A 20,256-nucleotide genomic window follows, 5' to 3' on the forward strand; every position below is an offset into this window, starting at 1 on the left:
CCCATGGGGAGATGCTCCGCCCAGGGCAGGAGCCAAGCATTCCTCCCTGGATCCAATCTGGGCCTGGCACAGCACAGCAGCCTTTGCCCACTGCATTGCCAGAGGAGCAGCTTTGTGCTGCCCTGCATTGCCAGAGGGAGCCCAGGCCCATCTGCAGCAGCCCTGGAGCTGCAGAGGAAAACTCCCCCCTTGTGCAGGATCCCTGCTGCAGCAGAGCCACAGCTGGCACTGCAGGAGGGCTGAGCCCCCATGGGATGGGGCTGGGACACCACCCTGACACACAGGGGGCAGGGCATGGTCTGACTCTGGCAGTGTTTTTTTACTTAATTTTAAAATCTTTTTTATTTTCCTCTCTAATAAAGAACTGTAATTCCTATTCCATTTTCTTTGCCTGAGAGACCCTTAATTTCCAAATTATAATAATTTGGAGGCAGGGGGTTTACATTTTCCATTTCAAGGGAGGCTCCTGCCCTCCTTAGCAGACACCTGTCTTTTCAAACTGACACAACAGGGCAGGAATGGTTCTTCCTATCAGTGTGCCAGCAAGAAGACAGTCAGGCAGAGAGCAGCCCCAGTCTGGTGCCAGTTGTAGCAGCATTTGTTAGTCCTGGGCTGCATTGTGGCCTGAGAAGTGGGAGGGTCTGGGAGTGAGTCTGCACCTCCGTGGTGTGTTTGGATGGGTCCTGCTGCAACCTGGGGCTCCTGTGGTGACCTTGGCATGAAGAAGGAGCTGTAGATAGGCCCTGGCACTGGGCAAGCATCGGGCACAGGATGGTGGCTCACTGGTCTGTACACAATCACCTGGGGCAGGAGGGCAGCACTGGCCCCAGGAAGGATTTAATTTACACTTTGTGTTGGGATTTTGTGCTCTCTGCATTTTGGCTGCTCCCTCTTTCTCCCTAGGGTGTGTGAGTGTCCCAAAGGCACACAGGGGTCCCTGTCACCCCTGCAGGGAACCCCAGGGAGGTTTAATCACCCCTTCGGCCCCAACACCCTCCAGGGCTGTCCTGCCTGCCCAGGCTTCCCCAGGGGAGCCCCACATCCTGCTGTGCCAGCTCCTGGGGCAGCTCCTGGGTGCTCCCCATGCTGGGGGTCTCTGGTGGCTGCCCCTACCACAGAGGGGGCTGCAAGGAGCAGATGTTGCACATGGGGAGGGGCTTGGGCTGGGGGGGGCTCCTTCAGCTCTGCTGCTGTGCTGCTGCAGGCACCAGCTGTGTGTGAGCCTGCAATCCTGCTGCCTCACTCACCTGCTGCTCTGTGGCCCTTTGGGAAATGCAAATATCAAGAAAAAGGCACCTTTCCCTGTGCTGGACCCAGCACTGTATGACACGGGAAGTGTTTCTCAGCTTCAAAGCATCCCTGTCTCCTGCACATCCCTGTCAGGGCTCTGGGGCACCTGATTCCAGATGGCAGCTCAGAGGAGATGCTCTCAGAGGGTGAAGCAGGGCCCCAGACTCGCAGGGAGATGCTAAATTCCAGACAGGGTCTCAAAATGTCTCTGCAAGGTCAGAACAGCTCTGAAGGCTCCTGGTCCCATTCTCCTCAAGGTAAAAGAGTGTGGGGAGTGAGGAGCACCACAAGAAGCGTGGTGATGTCTGGGAGCAGCCAGGACCTGCTGCTTTTCCCTCCCCCAGCTCCAGGTGTGGCAGCAGCAGCCTGGCAGCCCCATCAGCTGTGTCCTGCCCCAGTCTGCCAGCCCCATCAGCTGTGTCCTGCCCCAGCCTGGCAGCCCCATCAGCTGTATCCTGCCCCACATCTGCCAGCCCCATCAGCTGTGTCCTGCCCCAGTCTGGCAGCCCCATCAGCTGTGTCCTGCCCCAGGTCCCTGCTGGTTTCCCAGGACACAGAAAGCTCTGCAGGCTGTGCCTGCCTCCACAGCAAGGTGCGCAGGGCCAGGATCACAGCAGGCACTGGTGTTTCTGGGGATGGGCACAGAGCAGCAGAACTGCCTGACCCTTCCGTGGAGCTGAGGAAACCTGAGACCCCAGGAAGGGGGGGATGGCTCCTCCAGCTGAGCTTTGAGCCATGGGGCTTCTGGTGTGTGGCACCCTCCAGGTTTGAGATGAGATGCCCCTCATTTCTCCCCCTGCACTATCTGCTTCCCCTCTGCTACAGGGCTGTGCTCCCCTGTCCTGGATTGCCAAGCAGATTGGATTCCATGTGCCATTTTATGGCAGCTGGTTTCTGTTCAGTGGGTAGTTTTCCTTATCTCTTCCACAATCACTCCTCCCTCCAGGGAGAGATAATATTATATTATAATAGTGATTATCTGCTGATAACAGCTACTGAATGTCCTGCATGGCTGATAAGAGCTACAGCATCCCACTGGGAGATGGGAGCCCAGAGGGAGGAGCCAAGCATTCCTACCCAGATATAATCTGGAGATTCTGGAACACCAGCACAGCTTCTGCACTGGATTGCCCAGAGAAACAGCAGCTGCCTCTTCTTCCCCTGGATCTTCAGAGGCAGAGACTGCACCTTTCTCCAGGATCCCTGCTCCAGCAGAACCAGCCCTGACACTGCAGGAGGGCTGAGCCACAATTCCAATGGGACTGCTGCCAACAGCCTGACCCACAGGGTGTCAGGTTGGGTTCTGACTCTGGCAGTGTTGTTTTGATTTACTGCATTGTTTATTTTATCCTTTTATTTTCTTCCCTACTAAAGAACTGTTATTTCCTGCTCCCATATTTTTGCCTGTGAGCCCCTTAATTTAAAATTGATAACAATTCAGAGGGAGGGGGTTTGCATTTTCCATTTTCCATTTCAGAGGAGGCTTCTACCTTCCTTAGCAGACTCCTGGCTTTCCAAGCCAAGACATCCCCACTCTGCCCCACTCTGTCCCACACACTGCTCACACCGAGAGATTTGATCAGTCCTCACAAAACCAGGAGCAATAGTTAGAGTGTTACTGCTCTCTTTAACTATTGACTGGAAGGGGTGTAGAGAAGATGGAGCCAAGATCTGCAGGGGAAGGATGAGAGGTAATGGGCACAAAAGAACCATAGGGATTTGCAATTTGATATTAGGATAGATGGGATGGTAAAGAATGAGAAAAAGGTGAGGGAGTCTTAGAGATATTCCTAAGATTATTCAGTAGGTTTGCCAGCTGAACAAGATCCTGACCAGCCTCACAAGATGGACCCATTAGAATGTGGATAAGAGACCTCCAGAAGTGTCTTCCAGCCCAGGATATCTGGGCAATCCATCCAGTACCTCCCCATGTATGTGGCTGGGTATAAGAACCTGTCCCATCCCTCTAGACCTGTGCAGGGTGTGGGTGTTTGTGCTCCCTGAGCAGCTGATGTCCACACGTGGCCATGGCACCACTGGTGCTGCCTTTCCATCCCAAGGTGCTCTCTGCTGAGACAGATTCTCCCTTTCTTTCCTGCAGTGACAGCTGGACAGGCCAGCACATCCCCAGGGGGACTGGCAGGCACAACCAACACGGTGTCTTTTGGTTCTTTGTGAAAAAGGAGCAGCCTCAGCAAATTGAGATCCTTTCTACACCCCAGCATTGCCACCTGTCCCCCTTGCAGGGGCTGGTAGCCAGGTACATGGGACTGAGGGGGTCAGGATTATAAATTGTTACAGAGCAGGTGAAATATTTCTGATTTTATTTTCCTCTTGGATGTTAACTTTTAAAGAGTCCACTCTGTAAATTTTAACTTTTTTTTGCTTTTGAACCTATTTTGAATGTTAAATATTCCCATGTGACTAGGAGGAACAGTTAATTTCCAGCTGCCTCACGTTAGAAGACCCTTGGCTGGTGTTTTATTTTTGCTTGTTCATTTTGCATCATTGCCACTTTTCCTTTCTCATTAGCTGCTCCTCACCCCTCCTGGGGCAGGGGCTGCCGTGAGCACCTGCACCCAATGCAGGCACCTTCCTGGTGACAGCCATGGGGACTGCATCAGCCCCTGTGATTCCCTGAGCAATCTGAGGTGGGGCTGCTCCTCCAGCTCACGTGCAGGGTGTGCAGTGGTGACAGGGATCCCTATGACAATATTGTAAGCACAGAGAAGTTTTTCCCATTTCCCCATCCTCCTGTGAGCCCTTTAGTGCAGTGGCCTCTCTGCTGCACAGGACCCTTCCCCAATGCAGCTCCACTCTCCTGCACCCCCAGCTTGCTGCAGTCCTCTCCAGGGAGCCCCAGAAGCTCCAGCCCCCTGTGCTGCAGCCCCAGAGCAGCTCTGACACACACTGAGGGACAGAGATGGGGTAGGTGACACAGGACACCTCAGCTAAAGGGGAAATCTCTCCCCTCTCCTGGACCACAGCTGCAATTTCATCAGCCATGGAATTTTCACACTGAAAACACCTGGTTTGGGCTGGATGGGATCGGGGTCATGTTCAGAGAGGTGCAGGAGAGAGCAAGAATGGGATTCTTGCAGGAACACAGCACAGGGGGAGGTGGCACCGGCAGGACGGGGCAGGGACACCAGCTCATTAGTGTGAGGCAGTGTCTAATCAAGGGTGATTACTGATCCTCTCTTTTGCTCCGGAGGAAATGCTGCTCTCACAGTGCCAGTGGCTTGCTGACAGCACAGGGCACGGAGCAAAGGAGCTGGAAAGGTTTGTGAGCCGCTGCCCACCAGCTCCGTGCTCCTGCTGCCCTTCCAGGGCTTCCTCTTCAGCCCTCGTGGCTCTCCAAGCACTCCAGCATTTCTTTACATATCTGAATGGGGAGTTCAAGCCTGTATTTCCACAAAGAGCTCAGATCTCACTCCAATATCCACACTTCCTACAAAATTTATGCTGATTTGCTATGACAAACTCCCCACCTGTACCTGGGGAGCTGATGTCACACAACTCGCTGCCAGTAGTGACAGCAGCAGGGAGGAACCCAGCTCTCCAGGGCTGCTCCAGTCATTCCCAGCCCGTCCCGACTCTCCACCTCCACCACATCCGTTCGGTGCTCTCCCTCCCTGGCAGGGTTAGCGGGGAAGCACCAGACGGGTCGGTTTTCCCCAAAGAGGAAGGAGGAACACTGAGGCACCCCCGACACCACCGGGACAGACGCGGGAAACGGGGCCAGGACAGACACGGGGAATGGGGCCGGGACACCGGGAATGGGACCGGTGCGGACACGGGGAGCGGGGCCAGGACTGACACGGGAACAGGGCCGGGAGAGACACGGGAACGGAGCCGGGACAACCCATGAGGGAACGGGGCCGGGCCAGACACGGGAGAAACACGGAGAGCGGGGCCGGGACAGACGCCGGGAGCGGTACAGACACCGGGAATGGGGCCGGTACAGACACGGAGAGAGCGGGTCCGGTACAGCCCATGGGGGAGCGGGGCCGGTACAGCCCATGGGAACGGGGCCGCGGCCAAGGGTCCGCACCGGCAGCATCCCGAAGTGCGGGGTGCCCCACGCTGTCCCGAGGGTCCAGCCCCGCTGAAATCCAGCATTTGTGACAGCGCCCCGCTGCACCGCTCCGGGCCGGCAGCACCTCCGAGCATCCCCCCGGTCCATGCACGGGGATCCGTGTCCCAGCGCTCCGTGTCCCAGCGCTCCGTGTCCCTGCTGCAGCCACCGTGGGCAGGGTGACGGCGGCACTGAGCTCCGGGAACACCGGAATGTCCCTGGGCTCATGGGACAGCTGTGCAGCTCCCAGCCCAAGGGACAGCCCCGTGGGGATGACCTGCAGCACCTTCTCTGAGGAGTGGCACCAACGCGTGCCCCATCTTGTGGCACCCCAGGGTGAACGGGGTGCCATCCTGTGCCATCCTGTGCCATCCTGTGCCATCCTGCGGCACCTGAGGGTGAAGGGGGTGCCCGATGGGGGCTGCCCCTGTCCCCACAGGAGTGGGCAAGGTTCTGCATTCTCCCACATTTGCCTGTGACTTCTCACTCGTGGGCAGCCGGTTCCAAACCAGCCCGGGGGACAGTTCTGTGCAGTCACACCTCATGCCACTAGTGGTTCCCTCTCCCGGGGGAAATACAGCCTGCATGACACATTTCTCTCATCTTTCATGGTCTCCAGCGAGCATCGTCCTTCTCCTGCCTTATTTCCCTCCCAGCTAACCCAGCACAGCTCGGGCCATCCAGTGGCTGCACAAGACTGCGCTCCTCAGGCGAGCGGGAGGAACAGAACAGCTCTCACCTTGCACTGGCACCCAGCACTGGCACCCACCACCGGCACCCAGCAGCTCTCACCCAGCACTGGCACCCAGCAGCTCTCACCCAGCACCCGCAGCTTCCACCTGGCTGTGCAAAATCCCCTCCTGGGCGGGTTTGGGTGCTCTGCTCTGACAGCTGAGCACCTGCGTCTCTTGGGGAAAAGCACCCCCATGGTCTGTGTGCCACCCCAGCAGTGAGCACAGCATGAACATCCATGCCCAGCACTGCCTGCGGCTGCCGGCGCTCCCTGAGGGCACACACGGCTTCCCCTGGCACTGCCCTGGCAGCATTCCGAGCCGAGAATGCCGCGCTCCTGCCCAGCCCGCTGCCAAAGAGCCGCGGCTGCAGCGCTGGGTACGAGCTCAGAAAGCATCAGGGATAACCTGTCCCCCTGAGAGGGATGTTTCCTCTCCCGGTTAAACCCTGAGATTTTCGACTGCCGTTTATCAGGATCCTTAGCCATCACCAGAATGATTGCACCGAGACTACCTCGGGACTAGAAATGAACGCAGCAGTCTCTGTCAATTAACCCTTCGGGGCACGAAACATTCAGATAATCAATAATTCCTCAATAAAATTAATACATAAATCACCACAACATTTACCAACCCCCCAGACCTCTTCCTTTAATACTCATTTTAAAAAGGCAGCTCGGACACTGCTGGTGGCCAGCACAACCCGAACCCCGCAAAGCTCTGAGTTATTGCAGCTATTGAAATGCTTGACAGAAGGATCCCAGAGCAGTTCGCGCTAATTGCTGTGTAAAAACACTCCATTATGTGCTCAGACAATCAAAATCGACCCGGCAAGTCAGTTCAGGGTGCGCTGCAATCCCGGAGGAGAGCGAGCAGAACATCGCAGCACAAACAGCACGGGAGGAGGGGAGCCTGGCAGCTCCTGCCCCAAGAGCTGCCTTTTCCCTCGTTATTTCGCTTGGTTTCTAATTTCCACAGGAAATTTAATTTCGGGAATATGTGGCACCAGCTTCCAACGCGGAGGAAAGCTGCAAACTGTCGGGGGAAGCGTAGCAAAGAGAAGCAGCGTTTCGGTCAGGCTGTACTTACAGGTAGGCGGTGAGAGGGCTCAGGCTGGCGGGGAGCTCCGAGAGCCCCAGCTCGGAGCAATCCACCGAGAGCACGATGCCATCCTGCTCGCAGTGGCACTGGGGCGGGCAGGAGGGCGCGCCCGGCTCGGCGGGCACCGCCTGGCAGCGGGCACTGCCCGCCAGCACAATGCCCCACAAGAGCAGCAGCCCGTCCATGGGCACCGGGCAGCTCCGGGGATGCGCAGGCATCGCTGAATGATCTTGGTTATTGGGTTTCAAGGGCTGGGCAGGGGCGTGAGACACTCCAATGGGAGGAGTTAAACTTTCTACTCTTTCCTTCTCTCTCTCTCTCTCGTAGAGCTGGCAGGAATTTCATTCAAAGGGAAGAAAGGAAAGAAAAAAAAAAAAGCCAAAAGGAACCTCAACAAATAAAGACCTGTTCATAGCTCCAGGACGCAGGGTTGTTTTGTAAACGTGTTTTTGTGAGATAGCAGGGCAGGGGAAGGCAGAGCTGCCTCCAGCAGGGCAGGGGAGTGAAGCAGCGAGGCAGGAGCACCCAAGGCACTTCAAGGGCTGCAGACTTGGGGACGCTGACATGGAACCCCAGATAAAGGCATCTGTGTCTGTGCTGGCTGCTGAACTCAGCTGGGACTGGAAAGTCAGGGGAGAAGGGACTGAGGAGCTCAGGACAGCTCTCTGCTGGCAGGGACCATGCCCGAGGCTGTCTGTCCGTCTGTCCTGAGCTGTCCCTCTCCAGCAGCCTGGGATGGAGCAGCAGTGTCACAGGGCTCCATGGGGGACACGGTGCTGTGTTGGCTCTGCCCAGGTGCGACCCTGTCTGAGCTGTGCTTGCAGGAGCTGCCCAGCCCTGGTGGCAGGAGAGGGGCTGGGCTCCTTCCAGAGCTCTTCCTAACCCTGGCTAAAGTGGACAAAGCACAGGAATAATCCATTGAGTGGGGGTTTGAAGCACCTGGAGCTGTGCCACAGCCTGGCTGAGCAGGGGGCACTGCCCAGGCTCTCACAGTGTCCTGGAACTGCGGCATGGGCACCACACCAGGATGCTGTGCCAAGGAGCTGCTGAGCTCTGGGGCAGCACAAACACCTGCCCAGCAAAGGGTTCTGACACCCTGCACAGGACAGCCCTGTGTCCCCTCTCATGCCAGCCATGGGCTGTCAGGGTCACTGTGATGCTCTCAGGAGGGGTCACTGCTGTCACCCCATGGCAGGGGGTTGAGGGACAGGGGAGAGCCTGGCCCCACAGCTCTGTACAGAGCCAAGCACCTCCTCTGTAACAGGGACAGCAGCTGCATGTGGGTCCCACCTCAAGACAGAAATAAGCTGTCCATGAGGCTTTCGAGCGATCTGGACCCTGATTTGTTCCTCCCTGGTTTGTTCCTCCCTCTCACCCTGCATGGAGGAGGCGAATGGGGCACAGAAAGAAGGGCCCAGGTTTGGGTGGCTGCAAAGTGCACCCAGAAAATCACTCCCTCTGAACCCATGCAATGGCAAAGTGCCCCATGGCCAAGGCACAGACTGAGGGGTGCTCTCACAGCCCTGCTTCCTCTGAACAGGCCTTTCCTTCTGGCAGGAGAGTTTCCTGACTGATATCCCCATTATTGCAGGATAAAGGAGGCTGAAGTGTTATCTGGGGTCAGGAAGGGGAACTGGCACAGGGGGAGACTGAAACAGCTCCAGCTCATGGGGCTGGGGTGCCTTGAGACCTGTGAGAGCAGAATCTGCACCCCAAAAAAGTGTTGAGATGGAGCTCAGGGTTCAGGGCTGATGCACAGACTCTGACTGAGGGCTCCTGGCTGGGGTGATGCTGGATGTGAAATATTTCACTTGCAAAATTCAGATCCTGCAGCTCCAGGACTCCCTGAGCCTGCTGCAGTTATTGGAGAGATCACCCCCAGTGCAGAGCAGAGCAGAGCAGAGAGAGGATTTTGGTCTGGGAGCAGGAACTGGTTGAATTGGAATTAATCTGCCTCCATCATGAACAGTGCTGGGGATGTCATTAATTAAACATTTGCAATGTCTTTTGACAGCTCCAAGTGTAAAACACAAAAGCTTGGTGGGGAGACAGGAGCCCTCCTCAGAGGGATGAGTCCCTGGGGCTCTCAGCTTGCCCTCCAGCTCTGGGACACTGGCAGGGCCTGGGAAGGCTGGAAAGACTCTGACAGCAGCCAGGAACTGGAATTTGGGCTGGAGAAAGTTCCCTGCAGCTGGATCAAGGCTCCATTGGATCCTTGTGTCCTCTCCAGGGAGGACAGAACCTCTGAACTGTAGGTTGAGGTGAAATCCAGGTGGGTTTTCATGGCCCAAACAGGATTCCATCCTCATTTTTCCATCCCCCCTGTAAAATACAGCTGGATCAAGGCTCAGAGCTCCCTTGGATCCTCATGCCCTCTCCAGGGAGGACAGGTGGGTTTTCGTGGCTTGGTATCCTCATGGATTCACTGCAGCTGGATCAGAGCTCCCTTGGATCCTCATGTCATTTACAGGGAGGACAGAGCCCCTGAGCTGTAGGTGGGGCTGAAATCCAGGTGGGTTTTCATGGCTTAGATAGAATCCTCATGGATTCACTGCGGCTGGATCAAAGCTCAGAGCTCCCTTGGATCCTTGTGTCCTCTCCAGGGAGGACAGAGCCCCTGAGCTGGAGCTGAGGGTGATCTCTCCCTCCTGGCAGCAGCAGCAGCAGCTCTCACCTGTGACCCCTGTTCCTCCAGCCTCAGCTGCCAGCACCAACCACATCACCCCCTCCTGACCATTCCTCACTCATAAATTGTCCTCAGCACCAGTGTGATTAACTGATCACACTGTTAGTGCAGCTCTTGCAGAAAATCACACTGAAGAGGCTCCTATTGCAAACATACATTTCCTCAGGAAGGTTCTGACTGCAATTTTCACATTTCTGTGCAGCTGCATGTCCTGACATTGCAGAGCTTTTCTCCACGTGCTTCACTTTGACTCCTCTGTTTGCCTTTTATTCCAGGCTGGCTGGGGAGGTTCATATCCATGTCTTATTTCTTTGAGATCTTACAACAGCAGCCAGCATCCAAAGCATCACTTATTCCAGTGGGTCCTGGCAAAACTGGGGGTCTGCACACTGAGTTACTTGGACCACAGAGCTTTGATGCTCCCATAGTCTTGTAGTTTAACATAGGAAAAAATTAAAGAAGTTATACAAAAACTCTTTATATAAGTAACATGTACTTATAAGCATATAAGTATACTTATATATATATAAGTAATATAAGTATATATATACTTGTATATATGTGTGTATATATATATATACTTATATATGTAAGTATATATATATATATTTATATATATAAGTATTGAACCCCTGAAAAACTAAACACACCTCCATGAAAGACCCATGTTAAAGATGAAAAAAAAACCCCAAGAAACCAAATTTATTAATCTCAAAATTAATAAAATCTCAACAAACCAAAACCACTGCACATGCAAACCTGGAATACCTGAATAAGCCCCTCGGGGGTGGAAGTGCAATTTCCAGCCCAGTCTGGCTGAAGCTGCAGCTCAGAGTGATCCATGCCATCACTGCGGGCTCGGGGTTGGGGTTTTCCTGCAGCTCAGCCGTGTTTGTGTTGTCCTCTAGCGGCAGCGAGGGGAGAGCGCTGCCCCTGCCGGGTTCTCTGGGGCTGGATTGAAGGCACTTGAGATTATTGTTCATGTTCAGACTCAGGTGTTCATTATTTCTTATCACTAAAACAGTCTCACTACTGTGAGTTCTGCAGCTTTTCATTAGAAGGCCAACAATCTCTTGTTACAAGGTCTTTTAAGGATAAACTATCCAATGAAGAACTGACTCCTAGATTATTTTCAGTTTTAACTCAATAGCTAATCACTCAAAGTTGGCAATGCAGACTTTTCTGTCCAATTACACAAAACCACCCAAACTCATGGAGAAGGTGAAGAAGGAGCAGCCCCTGCCCTACAACCTCCCTCTTTCCCTATATATATTACTATATTCCAAAACCTTAAGCTCTAAGTTTTCCACCCTGTGATATTGCACACCTCTATTCAAACTCCACACCCACAATCCCAGTTCTATCAATCAATTTTGGAAGCTTCTCCATGGCCTCAGGTCAATGCAATCTTGGGGGTCATATCAGTTTCTCTGGCTCTGGACTGAAGGCACTTGAGATGACAGCTCATGCTCAGACTCAGGTGTTCATTATTTCTTATCACTACTGTGAGTTCTGCAGCTTTTCATTAGAAAGCACAAAATGGCCAACAATCTCTTGTTTCAAGGTCTTTTAAAGCTAAACTGTCCAATTAAGAGCTGACACCTAGATTATTTCCTCTTTTAACCCAATAACTGATCCCAAAGAGCTGAAATGAGGGCTTTTCTGCCCAATTACAAAATGCCACCCAAACTCATGAAGAAGGAGGGAGAGGAATCATGAGGAAGAAACCCAGGACAACACCCTGTGCCCTCCATCTTGCTGCCATCCACAACACCCTAAAAATCCCAAAACCTCAATTTCTCACCAAGTGATACACCTACACCACTCTCTATAATCTATTTCACACTTTTGTGGATTCCAGTTTATCTTGAAGGCTGGGAAACTTTCTCCATGGATGAGGGTCAAAGTCAGGGCACCCCAAAAAGGCAAATCTTACTCATCTCCCCTGTTTTGGCCCCTGCACTGATGGAGAAGGGCAATGGTTGGATGCTGCTCATCTGGAGCAGGATAAACATGAAGAACAACAAGGCCCAGAACTCAGTGGGCAGCTCAAGCCAGGGGTTTGTTTTGTTTTAGTGCTCTGTTGTCTTTCTGTCCCCCTCTGGGTTTCGTGGCTCTTAAGCTGCAGGGCTGGAAAATTATTCATCCCAACCACTGCTCCCACAACACCTTCTGCAGGCATCTGTGGCTGCAGACTCCACTGCAGCCCTGGGTGGGAGGCCATAAATTCATCATCATCATCATCATCATCATCATCATCATCATCATCATCATCATCATCATCATCATCATCATCACCACCAGCCCGGCCTCCTGTCAGGCAGGAGCAGCACAGGCTGTGCCACAGACACACCCTGGTGGCACAGCCATGGCACTCACTGGGCACAACCTGGGGGACAGTTTGTGGGACAAATCCCTGTCCTGGGCTGCCCTGGGATGAGGGGTGGGCGAGGTTTTACTGTGACTCCTGTGAGCCACAGAGAAGTTTGAGAAGGGGATCCATGCTTACCCCAAAAGAATTTTCTAATAAGGTCATTGACACAGAAACCAAGAAAGAAAGAAGGATAAGTAAGAGAAACCTGCAATTGCCTGTTCCAATGAGCACGTTGTTTGCCTTTCCTGATCAATGAGTAAAATGCAAACTGATGAGTTTTGCAAGAATGTATAAAAAGCATGAATGCTGGAATAAAAGCAGTTTGAAGCCTTCTGAAATGGAGTGTTTTACTTTGTGTTGTCTCTGTCTCAACTAGGACAGAGGAGCTCCCACCACAACTGCTGGAGGAGCTTCACTGCAGGTGTCTGCAGGCTCACCTTGTGCTGGGAGCACCATGCAGATGTGCTGGCCAGATGTGAGAGCTGAGGCAGGACTCACTCCTGGAGCCATGGAGGCTCTGTGGGCAGCACCATGGCTCCCCCACCATGGCTTTAACTGCTCTCCTCCTGTCTCAGGCCAGTGCCCTGGAGCCCTGTGCCACCAGCTGTGGGTGACACCCCGTGCCCTGTCCTGAGGCTGTAGCTCTGTGCACAGACAGGACACCCAGGGACACTTTCCAAGGGGCTGTGAAGGTTCCTGGTGCCCTGCCCATCCATGGGAAGGATGGACAGTCCTGTGCTGTGCTGAGCTCCAGGATGAGCTCAGCCTCCAGGAGGCTCAGGATGAGGCTGGTGTGGTGCCAGCAGAGCTCAGCCCGGCCCTTGCTTGGTCACTGCCATCAGGGCATGGCCTGGGGCGTGCCCAGGTTGGTGTTCTGCTCTTCTCCATGGAATCAATTCTGTCCCATCCTGAGCCTCCCTCCTGTGCCATCAGCCCAGAGCTGAGGACACAGGGGTTTGGGACTACTCCTTCTTGGGGTGAGACCCCCAGCACTAGGGAGATTCTGTGCTGCTGGGCAGCTCCAAACTTCACCTGTCAGCTCCAGACTCTGGGAAAATGGCACAACCTGCTCTGGACCAGGTTTGTCTCGGGACTCTAGCTGCTCACAGTGACCCCAAGATGTGTTAGAAAGTCTCTTTTCCCAGCCTGGTGCTCGAAGGAGTCAGAGATCTTCAGTTCTCAATCTCAAGGTTGTTTATTGTATCTTATCTATAAAATTCTTTCTCCTGTCCAGCTGAGGTCCACTCAGCAGGACAGACAAAGGCACTCTGCCTGTCCCCAGGGCAGTGTTATCTTTTTATACTAAAGACTACATGTACAATATTTACAATCACTTCCCAATACCTATCACCTATGTTAGACAGTGAGCTTCTACTCTAAACCAATCTAAAAGTGCCACCATCAGAGCAGAAGATGGAGGCCAAGAAGAAGGAGAAAGGCTGGACATGCCCAGTTCCCTCCATCTTGCCCCCTGAACCCCCATTCTAAAAACCCCAAAAGTCTACTTTTCACCCTATGATAAATTCACTATCATTCTATTTAAACTTTTGTGGCTTGTAATCCTTCATATAAAGGTTAGTAATTGTTTTTTTCCAAGTGCTAAATCAAAGGCACAGGACATCCTCTGTGTCACCCCTTGACACAGGACACCTCTGCCACCCTGCACACAGGACATTCCCTGCACACAGGACACCTTCAGTGCTGCAGGCAGGGCTGCTCAGCCCCTGTCCCTCTCCCAGCTCCAGGCTGCAGCACTCCTGGCCTGGGGGATCCCAGGTGGAGCAGAGCCTCAGCCCTATGGAGGGCTGGATTTGCTCCCACCCTGGCCAGGCTGTGTGGGCACTGCTGCCCTCAGCACAGCCCAGACCATCCTGGGCGGCCCATGGGCACCCTCAGCCCTCCTGAGCTGCATTATTCTGGCTGCAGTCAGTGTTTGGAAATGTTTCTGTGTCCCCCCATCCTTGTGCCAGGCTCAGCCAAGTGTGCTGTGCCCTGTCCCTGCTCTCAGCCTGCACCAGTGCCCATACAGTGACTCTGCTGTCCTGGGGAGGTGCCAGCATGCCAGGGGCTCTCAGGAGGATCAGTGAACACTCCCAACATGAAAAGCCTTGTGAAGCTCAGTGGATGCTCTCATGTGCACAGAAGGATTTATGATGTTGCCTTGGGAGGAGCCCAGCTCACAGGGAGCCTGATGGCTTTGTGGCTTTTATGTAACCAGTGAGTCCTAAAGCACACTGGGGCTGCAGGATGAGGGGCACAGGAGGGAAATGTTTGTTTCCACAGCCAGGATCAGGAGCACTGGGCTTTGCAGCAGCAGCACCTGCCCTGTGTGTCTGTGCCACCATGGGAGGACACCTGCCAGGGGGCTCAGAGACCTCGGAGTCCTGTGTGCAGGGTGACACAGAAGGTGTCCCATGTGCACTGTTGACACAGAATTTGTCCTGTGTGCAAATTTTAGATTGGTTTAGAGTAGAAGCTCACTGTGTCCTGTGTGCAGGGGTGACCCAGAAGGTGTCCTGTGTCCCTGTGGTGGGAGCAGGGGGAAACCTGAGAGAGGGAAAAAGGATTCCCAGCTGCAGAAGAGCCTCATCCCAGGGCTGGCATGGCTGATGCTGAGGTGCCCTGGGTGTCCCATCCTGGGGCAGATCCTTGTTGTGGAAGAAGGAGAAGCTTCTACTGCAATCACAGGGGCGTTAGGAGGAGTGGCCAGCTCAGTCACCCACCTGGGGCTCTCTGCTGCTCATGCCAGCTCTTGGGAGCCCCTTATCAAACCTGTTATACCTCCTCACCCCAGCCCAAGACAGGACATGGAATAATGGGCAGGATTTTGGGCCACACTGGAGCAGGGTCTCTGCTTTGACGCTGCACCACAACCCCACCCTGCCTGAAGGGGAGCAGAAGGGCACACAGGGTCCCAAGTACATTTTTTCTACATGAGGAACATGCTTGTGAAACCATCTTCTTTTTTTTAACTCTTCTTTCTGTCCTGCACTTGCAGCTCAGTGAACTGAGTTGCTTCTTGTGATTTCAGCTTGTGCATGGCCAGCCCTGCTTGCAGAGCAGCCACGTCCCTGCATGGACAGCCCAGAGCAGCAGCACTGCTGAGGTTGCCAGTGTGCAGCTGAACCAGGGGCTCTGCCCTGATCCTTGGGCAGGTTCACAACTCTGAGCCCTGGAAATGTGCCTGGCTGGGCTAGACATTCCCTGCACAAGTGTTGCCTCAGGGGAAGGAGCAGAGAGAGTGAGCAGAAGATGCTGAGCCATGGACTGCAGCATCTGGAGTGCCAAGGGACACTGCAGTGACCCATGGATGGGGACAGAGCTGCTCTTTTGGGGACATCTGCTGTGCTGGAGCCTTCACATCAGCTGGAGCCATCAAAAGCCAACCCCCCTTACAAGCATACACTTTCCTAGGGCTCTTTATTGTTTGTACCTAAGAGCATTCCAGCTGAGACAAGGCAGCTCCCCCAGGGCTGTGCCCACAGCAGAGCCCAGGGGCACTGCAGCCCATGGTGCCCCACACTGGTGCTGAGCTCAGGGGCACCACAGAGCCCCACAGTGAGCACTGAGCGGGCACAGAGCCCTCCAGGCACTAGAAATCTCAGGGGAGCTCCAGAAGAGGAGAGGATCCTGCCCAGCCCCTTGCTGTGTGTGCAGTGGGATATGGCAGGACACTGTCTGTGTGTCCCAGGACACTGTCCGTGTGTCCAGGAGTCACAGCTGGCACCACGCTGGGGACACTGCCCAGGCAGGGAGGGCACTGCTCCTCCTCTGTGCCAGGGGTCCCACGGTGCCCCCAGCTCTGTACAGGAGCAGGCAGAAGGTGCCAGAAGGGTCAGGGGGTGTCAGGGCTGGTTCTGAGCCAGGATGTCCTGGATGCAGCTGTGCAGGAAGATGTACTGGTCCTGCAGGAGAGAGAGGTCAGAGTCAGCTTTCTGACATTAACCTTGCAGCTTGCTTTTAAAAATCCCAATAAAGGAGCAGTGTGTGGTACCAGAGCAGGATTTGCTCTCCCCAGCAGTCCATGGTGGCTCTGTGTCACCACAGCCACCCAAGCCTGTTACACCATGCTTGTTTCCCCTTCCTCATCCCCTGTGATGGGGCTGAGAGGAACATCCCATCCCAGCCAAGGTACAGAAGAACAATTTCATTTGGCTCCCCCTCCAAGGGCCACAGTGGCTTTTGGGTGTGCTGTGGTGTTTGCATCCAAAACAAGAGCAAAGAGCAACTCCAGGGATGTGCAGGGCATCACTGGGGTCTGGCAGTGACTGGGGACAGGAGGGAAGAGCCCTGGAGCAGCATCTGCCCTGCTCTGCTGTCAGCTCCTGACTCTCTACACTGGGACTGCACCAAGGGAAAATGGGGAAGATCCCTGGACCTGGAGTTTCCCTTGGTGGGGGAGCTTGTAGAGTCAGGAGCTGACAGCAGAGCAGGGCAGATGCTCACAGGGGTATAGAAGGATCTGTGTGGGTTTAGCCCAGCTGCATTGTTTGTCTCTTTTTAGTATCACCAAACTGATGCATCAGGTCCAAATGTGAGCTCTGAGGTCCTGAGTCCTCTGTGTTTGAAATGAGGCTCTGCCCAAACACCAGGCTGCCCCAAAATGACACCAGGCCACAAACCCAGGGCTGAGTAGGGAAGATGCGAGGATGTAATGGGGTTGTGCTCAGGGCACAGAGCTGGAGGCAAGGGCAGGCAGCCCATGGTGTGGGCTGGCATCACGTGCCATGGCCAGGGGGATCAGGGCTGCAGAGGGGCCCCAGAGCACTCCCAGAGCTCATTAATGCTCTGGCTGAGCCACAAGTCACGAGGAGCCTCCTCCCTGTGCTGGGGGCTCGGCCTCATGATGGGTGAGCACACAATGGCTGAGGCTCAGGGTCACACAGGGAGTGCAGTGAGTCACAGATTGTGAAACGGGCAGGGGCAGCCCAGGCACAGTCAGACACTGCCACATGCAAGAGCACATCCCCTGGGACATGCACCATGCTGCTGGGGCTGCTGGGGATTAATATCTGACAGTTATCCCTGAACATCCATCAAAGGTCATCTTCCCCCCAAAATCCGATGCCTCCAGCATGGCAGCAGCCGCTGACCCCCCAGACACCAAGGGGTGCTGGCAGGGCCCCAGAGGGTGGAGAGGCTGCAGGGCACCCCTGCTGCTCCTCTGCTGCTCCCCTTCAGCAGGACAGCAGCGTTTGATGGGCCCTTGAAAGGCAAACGTTACACCCTGCTGTGCCTTGATGGGGAATTGTTGGGAAGGATGAAAGTTTGACAAGAAAGTCTCACATATATGTGTGCCTAGCAGAAAGATTTTTAAATGTAGAGTCTGATGAAGGGATAGAAATAAAAGCAAGTTTTGATACAGAAGAAAAGAATTGCTGAGCCAGTCTTGCTGGATAACCAAAGAGGAAAAGGGTGTGTTAGTTAGAAGGGGTTTTTACGGCTTAGAGCAAAGGATAAACCCACCCCAAACAAGATGTTTTTACCAAGCAGGAAGATAGCACAGGCAAACAAGTCAGCAAAGTTGCAAGTAGAAAAAAGGTCTCAGAATTTTCCCCTGCAAGAAAACTGAAAAACAACTGCTAGCTTAAACTGTAATGTACTGACTTTGAGTGATTGGAGAACAGTAACATGAATGTGGTAATTATAGTAGTTATGATAGGCTGTAGATAAAAGTTAAGGTATAGATTGGTTCTACTGTATTGAGATGCTCGGCAAAGAAAAGTATATAATGCAGTGTAACCAAAACCAAGGGTCTCCAGGCCTGCCTGCAGCTGGAGCTGACAGCTGTAGGCACAGCTCTGTCACCCACAACCCTGCACTGCTGTGACATCTTGGATGTAATAAATTGCATTTTTGAGAGCTGCCTGGAGTCCCACATCCCTCATTTCAGCTCTTGCAGGGAATTGTGTCCCTGCAGGGCCGGGCACAGTGGGAGCACAAAGCGGCTCGGGAGAGGGGCAGGGGATGCCTGGCCCTGCTCTGGCTCCCACCACGCACATGGTTCACATTAATTAAGAATGTAATTAGCTTCTTGAAGGAGGCTGTGCAGCTGGGAAGCCTCGGAGAGACCTTGCCCAGCTCTGCTGTGCCCTGTGGGGAGTTTCCAGGGCTGTGCATCAGCTCACTCAGCAGCTGCTGCCACTGGAGCATGTCCAGAGACACTGGTGCCACCACAGGCAGCCACCAGGGCTGGGCTGGCATGCAATGGCTCAATCAGAGAGTGCCACAGCCCACAGGGCACCTGCAACATGGCACTGTGTCCCACTGTCCCCCTGGCAGGCAGCCCCAGCTGTGACAGCAGCTCTGGGGCTGGGGGATGCAGCAGGGAAGGAGCTGGCTAAGGGGACACCCAGCAGGAAAAGTGCTGGCCATGGGACACCCAGCAGGGAAGGTGTTGGCCATGGGGACACCCAGCAGGTTTTGGGTCTGGGGAATGCAGCAGGGAGGGTGCTGGCCATGGGGGTACCCAGCAGGAAAGAAGCTGCCCATGGGGACACCCAGCAGGTTTTGGGTCTGCAAGATGCAGCAAGAAAGGTGCTGGCCATGGGGACACCCAGCAGGGAAGGTGCTGGCCAAGGGGGATGCAGCAGGGAAGGTGCTGGGCACAGGGACACCCAGCAGGCTCTGGGTGCCCAGGCTGACAGCCATGCCCAGGAGCAGGCAGGCTGTGTAGGGTGACACCAGTGCTTCACTCTTCCTTGAGCACAATGGGAAGAGTGTTTTAATTACTGTGAGTTCACATGCAATTTAACTGATCTCAACTCAGAACCCAGGAGAGGGAACACTCTCACCTGGGCAAAGCCAGTGCCCTCAGCCCTTGGTGGCTGGCAGAGCCTCAGGGTGGGGAAGGAGCAGAAGGAAATCCCTGCTGAGGTTGGACAGGCAGCACCCAGGATGCTGCCAGCCCCAGGAAGGGGAGTAGAGGACTCTGCTGCACCCTGCCCACCCTCCCCTGCCCTCCCCACCTACCAGAGTGGGGGTCAGGAGGCAGCAGCTCCTGGCCAGCTGGAGGCTCACACCGTAGATGTCCACAGTTCTCTCAGCTTTCATCTGGTGCAACAGGCAGTCCAGGGAGATCAGGGTGCCCATCTGGCTCATGTCACCACTGCAGGGGACAAGGGGGGGTCACTGGTGCCAGGCCAGGCTGAGCTGAGCCCCTCTGGGGAGGGCACAAGGAGCCATGTGGGCACTGAGGGACTCTGAGCTGTCTCTGTGGGCATCAGGGCTGCTCCCAGCACTCTGCAGCTCCCCAGGGATGGCCTGGGCCCCTCAGCCTGGCAATGCCCACTCCACCCATGCTCCCCAGCCCAGCCCTGTTTGCCCTGTGTTCTCCCAGCCCCTGGCAGAGCACTGTGATCTCCCGGGTCTGAACTTCCATTGGCTCCCATGGATGCAGGGCATGGCCCATCTGCAGCAGCCCTGGAGCTGCAGAGGAAAACTCCCCCCTTGTGCAGGATCCCTGCTGCAGCAGAGCCACAGCTGGCACTGCAGGAGGGCTGAGCCCCCATGGGATGGGGCTGGGACACCTCCCTGACACACAGGGGGCAGGGCCTGCTCTCACTCTGGCAGTGTGATTTTTTTTTGTTTCTACTGTTGCATTTGTATTTTAATTTTCCTAATAAAGAACTGTTATTCCCGCTCCCATGTCTTTGCCTGAGAACATTTTAATTTCCAAATTATAATAATTCAGAGGGAAGGGGTTTACATTTTCCATTTCAGGGGAGGCTCCTGCCCTCCTTAGCAGACCCTCTGTTTCCACAGGGGGTCAGCTCCTATTCTGACTCTGGCAGTGGCTTTCCTTTTTGTACTATTGCATTTGTATTTTTAATTTTCCTATTAAAGAACTGTTATTCCTATTCCCATATCTTTGCCTGAGAGGCCCTTAATTTCAAAATTATCATTTTTTGGAGGGAGGGGGTTTACATTTTCCATTTCAAGGAAGGCTCCTGCCTTCTTTAGCAGATCTCTGTCTGTTCAAGGCCACCCGGATTCT

At 54.3% G+C, this 20,256-nt stretch overlaps 2 protein-coding genes across 2 annotated transcripts in view; both read right to left on the minus strand.

Moving 5' to 3' along the window:
- Positions 1–7,524, minus strand: part of LGR6 (leucine rich repeat containing G protein-coupled receptor 6) — a 169,280-nt gene extending 161,756 nt beyond the window's left edge. The window contains exon 1 of the mRNA XM_005492487.4: positions 7,189–7,524. Coding sequence (XP_005492544.4) covers positions 7,189–7,418 — 230 coding nt within the window. The 5' untranslated portion in view covers positions 7,419–7,524. The remainder of the gene's footprint in view (positions 1–7,188) is intronic.
- Positions 7,525–14,620: 7,096 nt separating this feature from the next.
- LOC102072202 (receptor-type tyrosine-protein phosphatase V) overlaps positions 14,621–20,256 on the minus strand; it is a 49,965-nt gene continuing 44,329 nt past the window's right edge. Inside the window, exons 38-39 of the mRNA XM_074527995.1 lie at positions 19,233–19,368; positions 14,621–16,165 (exon numbers count right to left, since the gene is read on the minus strand). Of these exons, the coding sequence (XP_074384096.1) occupies positions 16,106–16,165; positions 19,233–19,368 (196 nt within the window). The 3' untranslated portion in view covers positions 14,621–16,105. The remainder of the gene's footprint in view (positions 16,166–19,232; positions 19,369–20,256) is intronic.

This window comes from Zonotrichia albicollis, chromosome 28 (genome assembly GCF_047830755.1).
Source record: "Zonotrichia albicollis isolate bZonAlb1 chromosome 28, bZonAlb1.hap1, whole genome shotgun sequence".
Classification (NCBI taxonomy): Eukaryota; Metazoa; Chordata; class Aves; order Passeriformes; family Passerellidae; genus Zonotrichia; species Zonotrichia albicollis.